Genomic DNA, 15,064 nt, shown 5'->3' on the forward strand with positions numbered 1-15,064 from the left:
GTCCACAGACAGCAAGAATCCTAGAAATTGAGAACCAGAAAGGACCTTAGAGATCATGAGACGCTATCTCCTAATTTTGAGGCTGAGGCTCAGAGCCGCTGAGCGACTTGCTTGAGGCCACCTGGTGCCCCAGAAGCGATGAGAGCCTCCCTGCTGGCACCAGGCTGCGGGGCCTTGCTCCGGCCTTTGTCCCCTGGGCTCCCCCAGCTCACCCTGCCGCCACCCCCTGCAGGCGGCCAGTGCCTGGAGCCCCAGCGCCCAGGCAGGGTGTGGGTCTGCAGGCACTGCCCCCGCCCCGGCGGCCCCTGCTCAGGTCCCACGCATCCCTGCTTCCCTGCAGTACATGGAGAAGCTGTCCCAGCTGGCGTCCCACCCCCTCAAGATGCAGAGCTGCTACGAGAAGATGGAGCCACTGCGGCTTGACGGGCTGCAGCAGCGTTTCGATGTGTCCAGCACGGCCGTGTTCAAGCAGCGAGCCCAGATCCACATGCGAGAGGTGGGCCCGGAGCACCCCCCCCCTCCCCCCCCGCTCCATGCCCGTCACCCACCTTCCACCGGCCCAGTGTAGGCCCCTACCCCGGGCCTTAGGCCCTGGCCCCCGTGCAGCCCCTGGAATGCTCACTCCTGCTCCTGCCTCTTGGGTGCTCCCGTCTGCTGGGATGTTCGTTCCTCTGGCTGATCTGGCCTCCTCTTTTAGGTCTCTACCTGGAGACCCCTTCCTCCGGGAGGCCCTCCTTACTCTCCAAGTCCCTTCCTGCAGGGCCCAGGATCTCTGCTTTCTCGAGGCAGGGACTGGCCCGGTGCCTGGCATTTTATGCCAGTGCAGAGTAGACATTCAGGAAAGATGTGGGTGAACGAGGGAATGAGCACGCAGGCCGCCCCTACGCCTCCCTGGCAGGCCTGGTGGGGGCTGGCTGAGGAGCCCCTCCTCCCCGAGGCTTGCAGGAAGGGGGCTGTGCTCCTTCCGGGGCCTTGATGCACCCCATGGTGTGCCCCGCAGCAAATGGACAATGCCGTGTACACCTTCGAGACCCTCCTGCACCAGGAGCTGGGGAAGGGTCCCACCAAGGAGGAGCTGTGCAAGTCCATCCAGCGGATCCTGGAGCGCGTGCTCAAGGTGAGGCCGGGCCCCTGGGCCGGTACCAGGATGGCTGCCCCCGGGGGAGGCACCACGGACCCCTGCCCCCACGGAGGAGGAGGAGGAGGGCAAGGCTCAGGTCAGACCTAGCGACCCCGCCCCTGGCCCCTCTGTCCTGGCAGAAATACGACTACGATAGTAGCTCGGTGCGGAAGCGATTCTTCCGGGAGGCGCTGTTGCAGATCACCATCCCCTTCCTGCTCAAGAAGCTGGCGCCCACGTGCAAGTCGGTGAGCCGCCCCCCCCCCCCCCCCCCCCCGCCCCAGCCAAACCTGCCGCGGCCCCCCGCGCACAGCCCCCTCCGCGGTCCCCAAGCCCAGGGCGGGCCTGACCACCCCCCGCCCTGTCCCTGCCCACCCTGCCGCCGCAGGAGCTGCCCCGGTTCCAGGAGCTGATCTTCGAGGACTTTGCCAGGTTCATCCTAGTGGAGAACACGTACGAGGAGGTGGTGTTGCAGACGGTGATGAAGGACATCCTGCAGGGTACGGGAGGGCCGGCGCCGGGCCGGGTGGGGACCGTCACTGCCCAGGGGCCGGTAGACAGGGCTGCTGAGAGGTCTTCCTGCAAGGATGGCGAGACAGGCCCGGGGGTTGGGTCAGGCACGCGGTGGGGACGTAGGAGGGTAGACTTGCTTCTCTGGGCCTTAGTGTCCTCGCGGGTCTTTGGGACGAGGGACAGGCTGCCACGGTGGTTACCAGCCCGGTAACCACTACTCCTCGCCAGCAGTGAGGCCTGGCCGGGTGGGGGGGGCAGTTCCCAATCATGACCCCAGGTCTGGCTGTCGGGAGGCCTGGAGGGGATGACGTGGGTCATATTTGGGCGCAGTGTAGGGGGTGGTGGTGGTGGCGGCGGCCGTGGAACCCGTGGTAAATGTCCCGACCCCCCCTCTTGGGCTCCGCAGCTGTGAAGGAGGCCGCTGTGCAGAGGAAACACAACCTGTACCGGGACAGCATGGTCATGCACAATAGTGACCCCAACTTGCACCTGCTGGCGGAGGGTGCACCCATCGACTGGGGTGAGGAGTATGGTGGCAGTGGTGGGGACAGTGGCAGCCCCAGCATCCCGGAAGCAGCCCCGCTCTCGGAAAAGCGACGGCGTGCCAAGCAGGTGGTGTCCGTGGTCCAGGACGAGGAGGCAGGGCTGCCTTTTGAGGCTGGCTCGGAGCCACTATCACCTGCGTCCCCGGACAGTGTCACCGAGCTGCGCGGTCTGCTGGCCCGGGATCTGCGGGCTGAGAGCCCCCCGCCGGCTGGCCCTCTGCTCAACGGGGCCCCCTCCCAAGAGAGCCCCCAGCCCGTGGCAGCCCCTGAGGCCTCCTCGCCGCCAGCCTCGCCCCTTCGGCAACCCTCTCCTGGAAAAGCTGCGGACCTTGAGCCCCCCAAACCTAGTGACCAGGAGACTGGGGAGCAGGTATCCAGCCCTGGTGGCCGCCCCCCCATCCACACCACCACCGAGGACAGCGCAGGGGTACAGACTGAGTTCTAGGCCGGTCGCCCCTGAGCTTCTGCTGGACATGGGTCACCCCCTCCAAAGGCACAGGCAGGCTTGGCTCTAGGCGGGGAGCCCCGGGTCTGTGCCTTGGGGTGGAGGTCGGTGGGGCCATTGTGGCACCTCTGGGGCTGGGCAGGGGTGGCCCACCTGAGTCACTTTATTGGGTTTGGTCACACTTTGCTCCTGTTTTCTCTTCTGTGGCATGATCTTGGGCTTCCTGCTTGTGCTGGAAGCTGGGCACAGCTGAGGTGTACCCAGTGATCACTGATTCCCTGGGTCCTCCTCTCCTGCCTTTTATGGCCTCGGTTTCCCTCCCGGGTCTTGCCAGCCTTCTCAGAAAGATGGAGGTAGAGTGGTTGCTTGTTGTGTTACTTGGCCACTGGCTTCTCTCCCTTCTCACCAAGGGCTTTATCAGAACCAGGACCAGGGAGCACTGGGGGCCCCAGTGTCCTCCTCAATCCAGGCTGGGCCCCGAGAGGCCAGTTTGGGAGGGGACACGGGCCTTGTTTTCCATGCTCTGGGTGAGGGGAGGTGCAAGGAGGGGTCTTCCGGCTGTAGCCAGGCTGGGGCTGCTGGGTTGAGGGGTATGCCTCATGGAGGAGGAGGGGTGAGGCCGCTTGGATTGGAATGAGAAAGGCCCAGAATGTGCTGGTCTGTGGAGAGGAAGTGTCTCAAGGGAGGGAAGAGAGGGTCTGTGGGGAAGTATTGCTGGGAATGTCTTCAAGGCAGGCTGAGGCAGCAGAGGGAAAGCTGCTGGAAGTGGAGTAGGCTTCTGCACCCCCCCCCCCCCCCCCCCCCCCCCAGCACTTAGCCTATCTCCTGTCTATTGGCAGCCAGCCTCCCGGAGTCCCTCTGTCCCCCTTGCCTGTCTCGGCCACATGCTGCGGGTGGGATGGAGGGGAGCGTGGCCGTGTGCTCGGAGACGGGGTCTGCGGGGTGGGGATGGAGATTCATCTGTGGGCCACCCCCAAGGTACACATTGTCCACCAGGGGAGCCGAGTACAGCTCCCCCAGGCGCCGCCGGTGGCCCCTCTGAGGATTTGGGGTCAGGCTGTGGCTTGGCTGTTGTTGCCTCCAAGTCACCTCACCCTGAAAATTCCCTTCTCAGATGCGCTCCTTCCACAGCGGCTTGTTCCTGGGGGTGAAGGTCTAGCTGAGGTAACTCCACCCTGGCAGCCCTGTCCCCAGGGACCAGGACTTACTGTCCGCCCCAGCGCCCTCCTCCGCCCCGCACCCTCCGTCCCCTTCCTAGGGCAGGGGCTTCAGACCCATGGGACATACGGTGGTGGCTGGTGTTCAGGGCCCCCTTGGTCCCCCCAGCCGGACTCTCCAGTGCCTCACTAACCTTCTGCCATCTCGTTCATGTGTTCAGATGCTCTCCTCTAGTGCCTTGGGGTTTTCTCAGTCGTCATTCCCAGATATTGTACTGAAAATATTATGCAAACTGGTTAAGCTTTACTAATCAATAAATGATTTAAAGCCAGTGGCCTGTGTGCGTGGTGCCAGCAGGAGGAGACCGGGGCTGGGCCTGTCCCACAGCAGCAGTGCACCCTGGCTTTCTGGGCTCAGTCCGAGTGCCTGTGTTACCCCATCTTAGAGGAAACCGGCCCCGAGAGAAGGCGTGCAGGGCACGTAGGTGACTGGCCTGTCGGCAGCTCGGCTGAGCCAGATCGCTCGGCTGAGCCAGATCGGTGCAGGGTGCTCCTCGGGTAGCCCCTGGCGATGGTGAGGCCAAGGGGGATGGCAGCAGCTTGCAGGCCATGTGGCCCTGGGGCGTGCACAGCGGGGGTTGGCCCCTGGGCTCAAGCTGGATCCACAGATCCAAACAGCAATGTTGGTCCTCAAGACTCTTTGCACAGCCTTTACCGAGCACTTACTGTGGTGTGTGCGCTTTCTGTGCAGGACCAGGAGCCCCAGAGCCACTCCAGGAGGGGGGTGTCCTCATTACCATTTCACCACCATGTAAACTGAAGCCCAGGAAGGTGTGAACCCTTGGTGGAGGTTATGGAGCACGGGACACAGCCCCTGGCTTCCCTGGTGCCAGCCTGTCCACGGCGGTCTGTGGCTGAGGGCTGGTCAATGGGGCTGGGGTGAGAAACAGCAGGGACTATGGGGGCAGCGACCAGAGATTCAAGTGCAGTCTTGCTGTTGTCCTTGGCAAGGCACCACACTCAGCCTCAGGCTCCTCATCTATAAAAGGAGGGGGCGGTCCTAAAATTCCTTTCTCCCAGGGCCTAGTGAGGGGTCCAGGTGGTTCGGAAAACACTGTGCCCTAAGTAGCCCTGCCCACCCAGGTCTCAGTCTCCCCTCTTGGCCAAGGTGAGGCCAAGTCTGGGGCAGAGGGAGCCACCAAAGCTCCCCAGGTCCTGGGTGGGAGGGGATAGGGTATGGGAGGAGGCCCCAGCTCTTGCCTGGAAAACAGAACTCCCAGGGGGCTTCGTCCTATCCTGTTTCAGTCCACAGGACCTAATGAGGCAGGGAAACAGAGGCCTAGGGGAGACAGGGCTCTGCCACCTCAGGGCTTCCAGGATTGCACCTGGGTGCCCCCTGGTGGCCACTGGCCTGCATCTGGGCCCCATCGTGTCCCACGCTTAACGCATGGGGAAAGGAGTCTTGGAAGGCCGGCCAGGGTTAGGGGTAGCTGGAGGCAGAGCCCAGGTACCCTAATCAGACCCACCTCTAGCTCAAAGAAAGCTGTCCTCGGTTCAAAACCATCTACCAGAAAATGCACAATAAATGTGCAGCTCTACAGCAAGTACAGGTACATGGCTCCTTCTAAAATTGTACAATGAACAACTTGCACAACTGCACGGGTTTGGGAATCAAACCTCTGGCAGGCTCCAGATCCAGCACTGCCCCGTCCCAGCTGCCAGGCACTGGGCATTCAGCAGCCTCTGCCTCCACTCTCTTATGCCCCTGCTTCCCCCCAGCCCCCCACCGCTGTCCCGCCAACCTGCTCCGGCTGACCCTCCCTGTGCCCTTCTGAGCCCAGTCTGTCTGTCCACCTGTAATGAGGGGAATTTTATTTAACTTTGCATTTGAGAATGCCTGTACCTCCTGCCTCCTCTTGCCTGACTGAGGTAAACCCGCCCCCAGCCCGGACCTTGCCACCTCCCCTCCCCGGGCTCCTGGGGGCCCCAGCGATGACACGGAAGGAGCAGGCTGGAGGGGGATTTATTGACATTCCTGCTTTGGGTCTGCAAGCTGGTTGCCTGCCTGTGAGGTGAGATGGGGTGGGGTGGGGGAGGGGTGGCTAGGAGGTGCACATCTGGACAGCAGGGGGACCCAGAGGGGGAGGCGAGGAGGGACCAGTGTCACTTGTGGCACAAGGCCTACACTGGACAACCTGAGGACGGCCCAGAGTGGTCCACGGCGACACCACACACCAGCTCTACCCCCGGCCTCCCCCACTTCTGGGTCGGGGCCCTCCTTCGCTCCCAGCACCCACCGCGAGGGAGGGCGCTGTCCAAGTTACCCTGCAGAGGACCCTCCTGCCGAGGACCCCGGGGCTCCTGGAGGGGCGGGGACCGGCACAGAGGACTGGCAAGCGCAGAGGCCAGGACACGCAGTCTCTTGCTCAGACGGAGGCTTCTCCAAACCCTAGACCCTGTCCTCAGGCCGCGAGTCCTCCCTTCCTCCACAGCGTTCACACCGGCCGCATCAGGGTCTGGAACGCTCCGCCGCCCTCCGGCCCCGGTGTGCGTGGAGGGGAGGGGCAGGGCGGGGGGCACCTCCAGGCTGTGAGACGAGGGCCCAGGGCAGAGGGGAGCTGCACGGGTCTGTCCGGAGCAGGTGGCGGCTCAGCCGCTGTGGTAGATGCGGAGGCGCTGCACGATCTCCTGGCGGCACAGTGGGCAGGTGCGCAGTGGCTGGCAGCACTGCTGGCAGCAGCAGACGTGGCCGCAATTGAGGAAGATCATCTGGGCCTGAGGAGGGAGCGGGAGCGTCTGGGTCCTGCCCGGCCTGTTCCTGGAGGCTGGGCAACCTCCCCCCGCCCCGCTGTCCTTTACCGGAAGCACCTGATACCACCCGATAGCGCCACGTGACGGTGGTCATCACCCGCCACCAATCCTGGACCCTCCGTGCCCTCCGACAGCTACACGGGAGGCCACACGGCGTCTCACCAGCCCTGCCCCTTGGACGCGTAGGCTGTCTTAATTGTTGCCTTTTTGTATCCTGATCAGCCCCTCGGTCTACAAACTACTCCCAACAGCATGGAACGGAAGCCTCGTAAGCATGCTTGCGCTTTGCTTCGGCATTTCCTCTTTTTAGGATTTATCCTGAGGAAATAATCAACTCCGTTCAAGGCTATTTGGTACAGCAGGGTTTGCAGGAAGAAACATGGGGCCCAAAAGCAGGGGTTTGGTTCCATTTATCACCAACACCTCCCTACACATCATGCCATTCCCTGGTCTGTAAAGACCGTGGAGAATTCTGGAGTAATTCAGAAGCAAGATAACATGCTTGCTTCTTTTAAGTAGGATCGCACGGCGGAGGGAGGGGATTTATACACTATGTTAATTTTTACAATAAGCATTAATTTGTTATAGATTTTTAAAGACAGCTTTTTAAAAGCCTCTTCAGAGAAAATTGTGCTGTGAATATTTAAGGACATGGGAAATTTTTCTTAAGTAGGGGGGAAAAGCCCCCTCTTTCAAAAAAAGAAAATAAACCCCAGAAAATGCTCATATTTGGGTCATAGGATCACGGTAATTTCCTGTATTTTTTGCTTTCCTGGATTTCCCAAAGTTTCTAATTCTACCAATGAAAAAAAGTGTCTAGAAAGAACACGAGTCTGGAAAGGCTCAGGATGGGTGCCGGCCCGGCTGGTGCGTGGGGGGAGGGGCTGCTGCCCCAGACTCACCTCCTGTTCCAGGCACACGACACACTCTGAAGTCGGCACCTCCAGCTCTGCCGGGGGAGCAGACGGGCTCACGGACTCAGGCAGCTCCTCGGGGGCGGTGGGCACCTCCATGGCCCCAGGGACCTCACCCTTGGGTGGGTTCAGTGGCTCTGTGAGGACCAGAGGGATAGGCTGAGCCAGGGTCATGGCCCAGTGACCCCAACCCCACAGGGGGTCCCCTGGCTCTGCCTGCCACGAGTGGACAGTGAGCTCAGGAGGGGCACTTTGATCTCACGGTAGGGGTAAGGGCCCCCTTAACTCTTTTCTGAGCCTCATTCCCTCCTCTGTAAGGCAGGAGTGCAGGGAGGCTGGCAGGGATGGCCACAGTGCTGGTTATCTGGGGCCTCTGACCCCTGACCATTCCCCGGATCCTTCATGGCCACCCTGCAAGAGGGCTTGTCCCTTTCAGGGAAGGGCAGCCACTTGTCCAAGACCACAGGGCCATCTGGTGGTAGAGCCGTGGTGTAGGAGTTCTCGGTTAGGGACTCTGCAGTGGATGGGGCAATGCTCTCAGCTCCTCCTCCAGGAGACAGGATGGGCCGCTGCCCTCAGGTCACCAGGAAGTAGGGAGAGGAAGGAGAAGCCTCCAAGGCTGTCCCCTCCACCCTTGCCCCTCCTCTGCCCTAGAGCCAGCATCTCCCACCGGGGTCCCAACAGGCAGGACACCAGAATCAGCCCTTACAAAATGCAGTCTCTTTCATATCATGCAAAGTGCACCCCATCCCCGAGTCTTCGGCAGCCCTGACGCCCATCCTGATCACGGCTCACATTTTTCCATCTACCCTATGGTTTGAAGGAGAAGTTTTTATATATTTTTAAGGCTGTTACAACACTAGGCTCTCTAAAGGTACCATGGCGCCCCCAAACCATCACCGTCAAGGGGCTCTTTTATATGTAGTGGGACACCTACCAAGTTCTGGGAGCACTAAGAGAATGTTAGGAAAATGGCTGAAGGTCTCCTGCCCCTTCTGCTGCTGAGAGGAAACCATCCCACCCAGCCTTCCCTGCAGGTGGACACAGTCAGGAAACCGCCCTGGGGATGGTGGGGGACTGTGGGAGGCAGGTGTCAGGAGGGGAGGGGCTCAGAGTGAAGGGAATCTTTGTTGGCAGGGTGGGTGGGATGAGGAGACCCCAACTCCTGATGTCAAACTTAACCTGACCTCCAGTCTGACAGCAGGAGGGATCAGGGTTGGAAAACATCTGCAAGGGGAGGAAGGTGTCTAATTAAAGGACTGTGAGTTTAGGGACTTGGTTAGGTTGGGTGTCTCTGGAATAAAACTGGCTAGAGAGCTGGAGCCCGAGGACATCATGGCGCTGCCACTGGCCCAGACACCTGGGGACCCAGGGCCTCCTCCCTGCCAGCAGCAGAGCTCCTGCCTCACCCCTGCAATCTGGTCTGGCCACCCCACCTTTAGTCTCTCCCCTGAACAGACCCTGCCTTCATCCTTGTGCCAGGCCCGCTTCCCTTGCCAAGGCCCCTCGGCCTCTTCTCAAGGGAGGCAGTAAAGCTCAGCTGTACTGAGGTTTACATACACTCGCCAGCTGTATGAGGTTACGGCAGACACATTAGCCCCTCTCTGCCTCAGTTCCCTCATCTCTCAAATGAAAGGAACAGCAGCACCCACCTGCCAGAGGTGCCATGACACGGTACCTGTAAAGTGGTTGACAAACGCCTCGTACCCGGATTATGCTCGGACACAGGAGATCCCCGACGCCCATCTACTCCTATGGCAGCCACAGCACCTATCTTATCCGGGCCTCCAGGCACAGCTGGAGTGGCTTTATGACCTGCCTTTACCCCTTTCACAGGTCACCACGAACCTCGTTCCACGTCCAACCACAGGCCTGCCCGAGGCACAGTGTCAGGCACTGGCTAGGGCTGGTTTCTCCCTCTACTCCAAGGATCTGGGTGTGTGGTTCCCTGTGTTTGTAGAGTAGCTTTAGGGAAGGTTCTAGGACAGGGAACCAGGAGGGCCTCTTCTGCAAGGAAGCTTCTTTGTTCCCCCATTTTTGTGGCCCGTTTTTCCCGTTTGTAAATCCTGTTCCTTTGGGAGGGAATCTTAAGGACTGGCAGGGGCTAGGACCGGCCCTCAGTTCTCGTCCTGAAATGTAAAGAGGGGACGCCCCGAGCCACAGTCCACAAGTAAGGTGGGGGCCTCTGCTCAGGAGGTGTCCTGGCGTTGGTACCTGGCTGGATCCTGGCCGCACCCAACAGCTCCCGGACTCTCCGCAGGATCTCTTGCTGCAGGCCGGCTTCCGAGACGCCCACCTGAGCCAGTTCAAGGAAAAGCAAGTTATGGCCTGGGCTGCGCGAGAGCTCACTACACAGTACAGAGCCATCAGGACTGCCTCATGGCTTCTGGCACCTTCCGCTGGACACATGGAGGCCTGGGCCCCAGGGTCAACATGAGGCAGTGCAGCACCACAGCTATGATGACCAGGTGGCAGGGAGAGAAACGGAGGCCCCAAAGGAAACTGACACTAGTAACAGCTACGGTTTAGCACGTGCTTCCCCTGCGCCGAGGAAGGGACTCCTTCACCTGCATGACCGCATGTCAACCCCACGACAACCAGTAAGACAGGACCCAGGATCAGAGTTCACAGGAAGGGCCAGGTGGTTCCCGCCGAGGCCGAGCGCTGGAACCACACGGTCCCTTGGGCGGCAGAGTCCCCGTGCAGCCCTCCAGAGCCTCGGTTTCTGGGCCAAGGGACAGGCGACACAGCAGCAGAGTGGTAAACGGCATGGACTCTGGCACCAGACCACTCATGCTCGAGTCCTGGCTCCGCTGTGTGACCTTGGGCAAGTTACCACCTTGCTGTGTCTCAGCTTCCTCATCTGAAAAATGACAGGGACGAGAATACCCTTCTGCGTGGGTTGTTGGGAGGGTTCAAGGTGCTAGCACTCGAGAAGCACTTAGAATAGCACCCGGCGCAGGCAAGCGCTAGAGATATGGGCCGTCATTATTTGGCGAGTCGTCATGTGAAGAGTAAATGAAGCAACGCAAGGTGCTCAGCTCTACCCAGAAGCAAGCAGGTTCGGGAAGTGCTGCCATGCCACGTCGCAACACCACGGCGTGGGCCAGGGCTGGAGCAGACCTCCAAGGACTTGTCTTGGGCCCACAACGTGAAGGTCCAATCTGAGCGGGTGGGGCAGCCCGGGGTCAGAACTCACATCCCTGGATTTTCTTAGGCAGATGGCGTGCAGGGCACACGCAGGGGGCCACCTGGAAGCAAGCGGACCCTGGACCACTGGGTAACGGCAGACCTCACCAAGAACCCCACCAGAGTAAGTCGACTCTCGGCGGATCGGACAGCGGCCCGGTTCACCCCTCAACCTCCCCTGAGGGGCTGCTGCTTCCCACCTTGGCCAGGTCCCCAGGGCTCATCCGGCTCAGAGTCTCCAGGGAGATGCGGTGGTGGGCAAAGATGGGCAGGTAGTGTTCGGCCGACAGATCCACCAGGAGGGCCGCCAGCTGGCGTTCCATGCCTTCTTCCTGCAGGACAGACCCACGGGGAAGCTGAGCGCAGGCAAACGAGACCTCGTTACTTACAATGGCAAACAAAGGCTCCAGATGTACTTAGGATGGGTTTCCTTGGTATCTTTCCTACCAAAATGCATATGGAAGTAGAGATAAAGGCACTAGGAAGCTCACTGCCACTCTATCTGGAAATGGGAACATGGTGAGCAATCAAGTACCTATCAAGAGGGGGCTGTTTAAAATTATGAGGGTTCATCCAGATACTAAATGCCATGCAGTTGTCTAGAAACACTGAGATGATCTATTAGGTATACACCTGGCGAACTGCCCATTATTGTTAAGAGAAAAAAGCAATTTGCCAAAATTGTACGTATAGAACGACTCCATTAAATTTTATCGAAAGGCAAGACAAAAACCAGGGTGTGTGTGTTGGGGGGCATATCCATCCCACCCACGGCAAGTGTCTGTAGGCAGCTCTTGTGGCCCAGCTGTGTTGGCCTCTGACCAGATGAATGCACCCGTCCTCTCTTTTCTGTCCCTCCAGGGCTTAGCACACTTGTCCCCAGAAATATGAACAGAAATAAACTAGAAAGATCAAGAAGCCAGATATCACCAAGGCACAGGAGGTCTCTCGGGAAGGGTGGGTGCCAGCGGCCCTTACCTGCAGCTTCAAGGACAAGGGTTTCTGGTTCAAAAGCCGTTGATACTGAATCAGCCAGTAATTTTCCTGCCTGGTTTCACTTTTGGCTTCTAACTCTGTCTGCCAGGGACAAAACAAGTACCATCAGCTATAAATCAGTAAATAAAAAGTATAATGACCATGGCAACTGTAAATGATGCTCTGGGCAGGTGCAGGGAGTGGGGCGGTGTTTGGTAATTTACAAGCGATGTTCCCAGCCACCATGGCCTCATTGTTTAAACTACTGAACGGGAAAGGCAGGAAGTCCCTCTACCCCAGTTTCTGCTGTGAGCAACCTCAGCCAGGGACCATCTGGGGGCGGGGCCTGAATCTGGGCTGCAGACACCTGGCACCACGCTCTGCAGGCCCCCTACTTGGGCTCAGGAGCTTGTGACAGGCAGGGAGACAAATAGGAGTCTAAGGACAATATGAGCTTCTAGAGTGGGCTTCACCCTTCTGACAAAGCTAAAGAATTAGACAAGGTACTGAAACAGGTTCCTTCATTCCTCCATGAACAAGCAGTCACCGAGTATTGTTCTAGACCACCCATGGTTCTAGGCACTGGGGCCAGGGCTGTGAACAAAGGATACTAACAGCAACAGCAGCAGCGAATGTTTTCAGAGTGCTGCGTGCCAGACCCCACTATGCACCGAGATGCCATTTTCCTTAATTTGCACAGCTCTGGGGGGGGGGGGTGCAACTGCACAGGTGAGGAAAGGGAGGTTCAGAGTGACCAGGAACCTGCTCAGGTAAAAGCTGCCCGTGGTCAGGGCCAGGACTTGGACCCAAGTCTGTTTTGCCTTAAGACTTGTACTCTGAGCAAGCCAGCCAGGAGCCAGGACTGTGGCCACACGGTGGGGGCCAAATAAGATGTGGGCTGCAGGACTTCAACACAGGCATTTCCCCCATCCCCTGGGGGCACCTGGCTGTCCTTTGGTGGTCCCTCCCAGACCTTGTGGAGCTGCTCCCCTCTGCTGGTCCCTACCCTCCCTGGGCTGCAGCCACAGCACTCTTCTGGAGCCCATGACCCTGACAGTCACCATCTGCTGAGGTGGTTCTTCCTTCCCTGGATGGGGAGTCCTCTGAGGCCCCTCGAGGGCAGGAGCACAGGACCAGAGCACATGGCAGCTGCTGCATGAGGCTGACGCGCTGTTCGCACGTTAATGCAACTTGCAGGCCATGGCAGTAGGGGATGGTGAGGAACAGGCAGCTTCTGACTGGCCTCAGCACATCACAAGGGCTGGTGGGGGGCTGTGGAAGCTGGTCTCCCTCTTCCCTGCACTCTGCAGGGGCTCTGCCCACAGGAGCTCAGAGGATGTCTGGAGCAGCGAGGACACCATAGGAGTGACTGAGTCTCTGAGCCCCAGCTGGCGGGCCTGGCCTCCGTCTCCACCACTGAGATGCCCACAGGGTCTGGTGAAAATGACCCCAACTTGCCACCCCTAAATGGGGCTCTGCCACTCTGACAATGTGCCAGCCTGAAACCCATTTGGGTACAGGGGACAGCTGGGTATCTCCTGTCAAAAGCCTATTAAACAGCCTGCCCTGGACACAGAAAGTCCTCTCCTGGGCATCTGCCTTGAATGAATACTCACGGCCATTGTCAATACTTAGCTACAAAGACAGCACTGCTCAGAAAAGTGAAAAACTGGAAAGTAGCGTGAATTCTGGGCAAGAGGCTACGATGGCCCATCCAAACGCAGCCTGGGAGAGCGCAGAGGACATTTCAGAGACACGAAGAGAACGGACGCAGAGAAGCTAGTTCTAAAGGGATGTGCTCCATCTGAGGCTTACACAGAACATCCACACACAGCTTGGATAAAGCTGCATCACAGTGTTTAGAAAACACACATCCAAATGTTAGCATTCGAGAACTCTCGGGAGGGAGATTCTTTTCCTCTGTACGTTCCATTTTTTCTCTGATGAGCCACTATTACTTGAACAAAAGCGCTTCTAAGAATGGCAAGTGTGTTTAGGGAAAGCGAACCCATGTGCGACCGGGACGCAGAAGCCGAGCGCACCAGGATTTCCCGGAGCTCTTCCTCCCGCTGCGTCTTCTCCTTGAGCAGCTGCTGGAGCAGGGAGCTCAGGGCCCAGCGCTGCTCTGAGATCATCTCCTGCAACACAAGAGCAGGCCCAGTGCCGCTGGAAGTGCATAGCTCTGGCGCCCAGAGTCCCCAGGGAGTGGCAAGTCCCACCCCTCCCTGCCTTTTCCAAGCCTAGCAGCAGGGACCCCACAGTGGGCCCAACTCAATTAGGTTGGGCGCTGGGGGGACACAGCCAAAGGGCCCCTCTGTCTGGGCATCCCCTCCCCATCTTCTCCCCGTGGGGGGTCAGGCCAGGCATGGGATCTAGTGACTGACGACAGTGGAATGGTAAGAAACATCAAACAAAGGAAATGATAAGCCACAGGTGTGTGGCTGCAGTCTCACGGACTACAGGCAGGGCATGTGGGCAGAAGCACAAGCAGGGCAGGTTGCGGTGTATCCCCGTAGGAGTCTGGAAGGCTCTCACACAGATGGAGACACATGCAAACCGGAGTGAAGCCCTCGCCTGCGTCTGTGTTCCACTTGTTTCTTACTCTTGGAAACCCATGGAGGCCCCCCCCAGATGGGAGCCCCACAAGCTCGAACGGCCAGGAGACATGGGTACCTGCCAAGTACGGTGGCTGTGTCTTCTCTGAGAGCTACCCCAACCCCCTCCTCTCTGAGGGCCACAGCAAGGCTCCCAAAGGGCCTTGCGTTGGCGAGCTCACCCCCGTGGGGTGGCCCTGTGACGCAGGCTGGGCCTGAAGATTATTTCATTTTACGGAGGGGAGAAACGAAGGCCCAAGAGGGGAAGTGACCTAAGGTCACACGGCACACCTGTGGCAGCCCGCAGACCAGGACTATAGACCTTAGCACGCTTTTACTGAGTCGAGAAGCCAGGGGACAATTTAAGACTTGTCTGCTGAGGACAGACAAAGGGACAGACAGGTGGCTCTGCTCAGAAGCCTGGTGTGGGCACAGATCCTCACACCCCATTAATCAATCCCCTTTGGGCAGAAAGGGGTCAGAGAAGGGCAGAGTCCAGCCTTCTTCCCCTGCCTGCCCAGATCACAAAGCGGGACTACACTGGGAGAAGGCCCAGGTCCCGAACACACAGTCCAGGACGCCACCTGCCAGTCCCTGCTGCCTCCACACTATACAAGCAGGACACTGAGCCCAGGCTCCCAGAGAAGCCACCTGCAGGGAGTGACACACTAACAGTTGGGCGCTTTCCTCCAGACATCCTTGGGACACCAAGAAAGCTCCTTCCCCAGAGGATGTCAAGCCCAGGAGTTGAACCAGCACCCTAGAAGCATGGCTTAGAGAGACAGGGAGCTCAGCAGTGAC

At 59.2% G+C, this 15,064-nt stretch overlaps 2 protein-coding genes across 6 annotated transcripts in view; one reads left to right on the forward strand and one right to left on the reverse strand.

Moving 5' to 3' along the window:
* NIBAN2 (niban apoptosis regulator 2) overlaps positions 1–4,112 on the forward strand; it is a 53,737-nt gene extending 49,625 nt beyond the window's left edge. Inside the window, exons 10-14 of the mRNA XM_058694050.1 lie at positions 341–496; positions 1,001–1,117; positions 1,261–1,368; positions 1,509–1,620; positions 2,040–4,112. Coding sequence (XP_058550033.1) covers positions 341–496; positions 1,001–1,117; positions 1,261–1,368; positions 1,509–1,620; positions 2,040–2,623 — 1,077 coding nt within the window. The 3' untranslated portion in view covers positions 2,624–4,112. The remainder of the gene's footprint in view (positions 1–340; positions 497–1,000; positions 1,118–1,260; positions 1,369–1,508; positions 1,621–2,039) is intronic.
* Positions 4,113–5,787: 1,675 nt separating this feature from the next.
* The window catches only part of LRSAM1 (leucine rich repeat and sterile alpha motif containing 1), a 38,986-nt gene continuing 29,709 nt past the window's right edge, over positions 5,788–15,064 (reverse strand). For 4 of the 5 annotated variants that reach the window (XM_058694053.1, XM_058694052.1, XM_058694051.1 and 1 more), the window contains 6 exons: positions 13,712–13,807; positions 11,673–11,771; positions 10,895–11,026; positions 9,720–9,801; positions 7,494–7,642; positions 5,788–6,555 (listed from right to left, as the gene is read on the reverse strand). In XM_058694053.1, the coding sequence (XP_058550036.1) occupies positions 6,430–6,555; positions 7,494–7,642; positions 9,720–9,801; positions 10,895–11,026; positions 11,673–11,771; positions 13,712–13,807 (684 nt within the window). In that variant the 3' untranslated portion in view covers positions 5,788–6,429. Of the gene's footprint in view, positions 6,556–7,493; positions 7,643–8,214; positions 8,316–9,719; positions 9,802–10,894; positions 11,027–11,672; positions 11,772–13,711; positions 13,808–15,064 lie in introns of those variants that run through there. The other variant, XR_009251396.1, reaches the window with a different exon arrangement.

This window comes from Neofelis nebulosa, chromosome 12, assembly GCF_028018385.1.
Source record: "Neofelis nebulosa isolate mNeoNeb1 chromosome 12, mNeoNeb1.pri, whole genome shotgun sequence".
Lineage (NCBI taxonomy): Eukaryota > Metazoa > Chordata > Mammalia > Carnivora > Felidae > Neofelis > Neofelis nebulosa.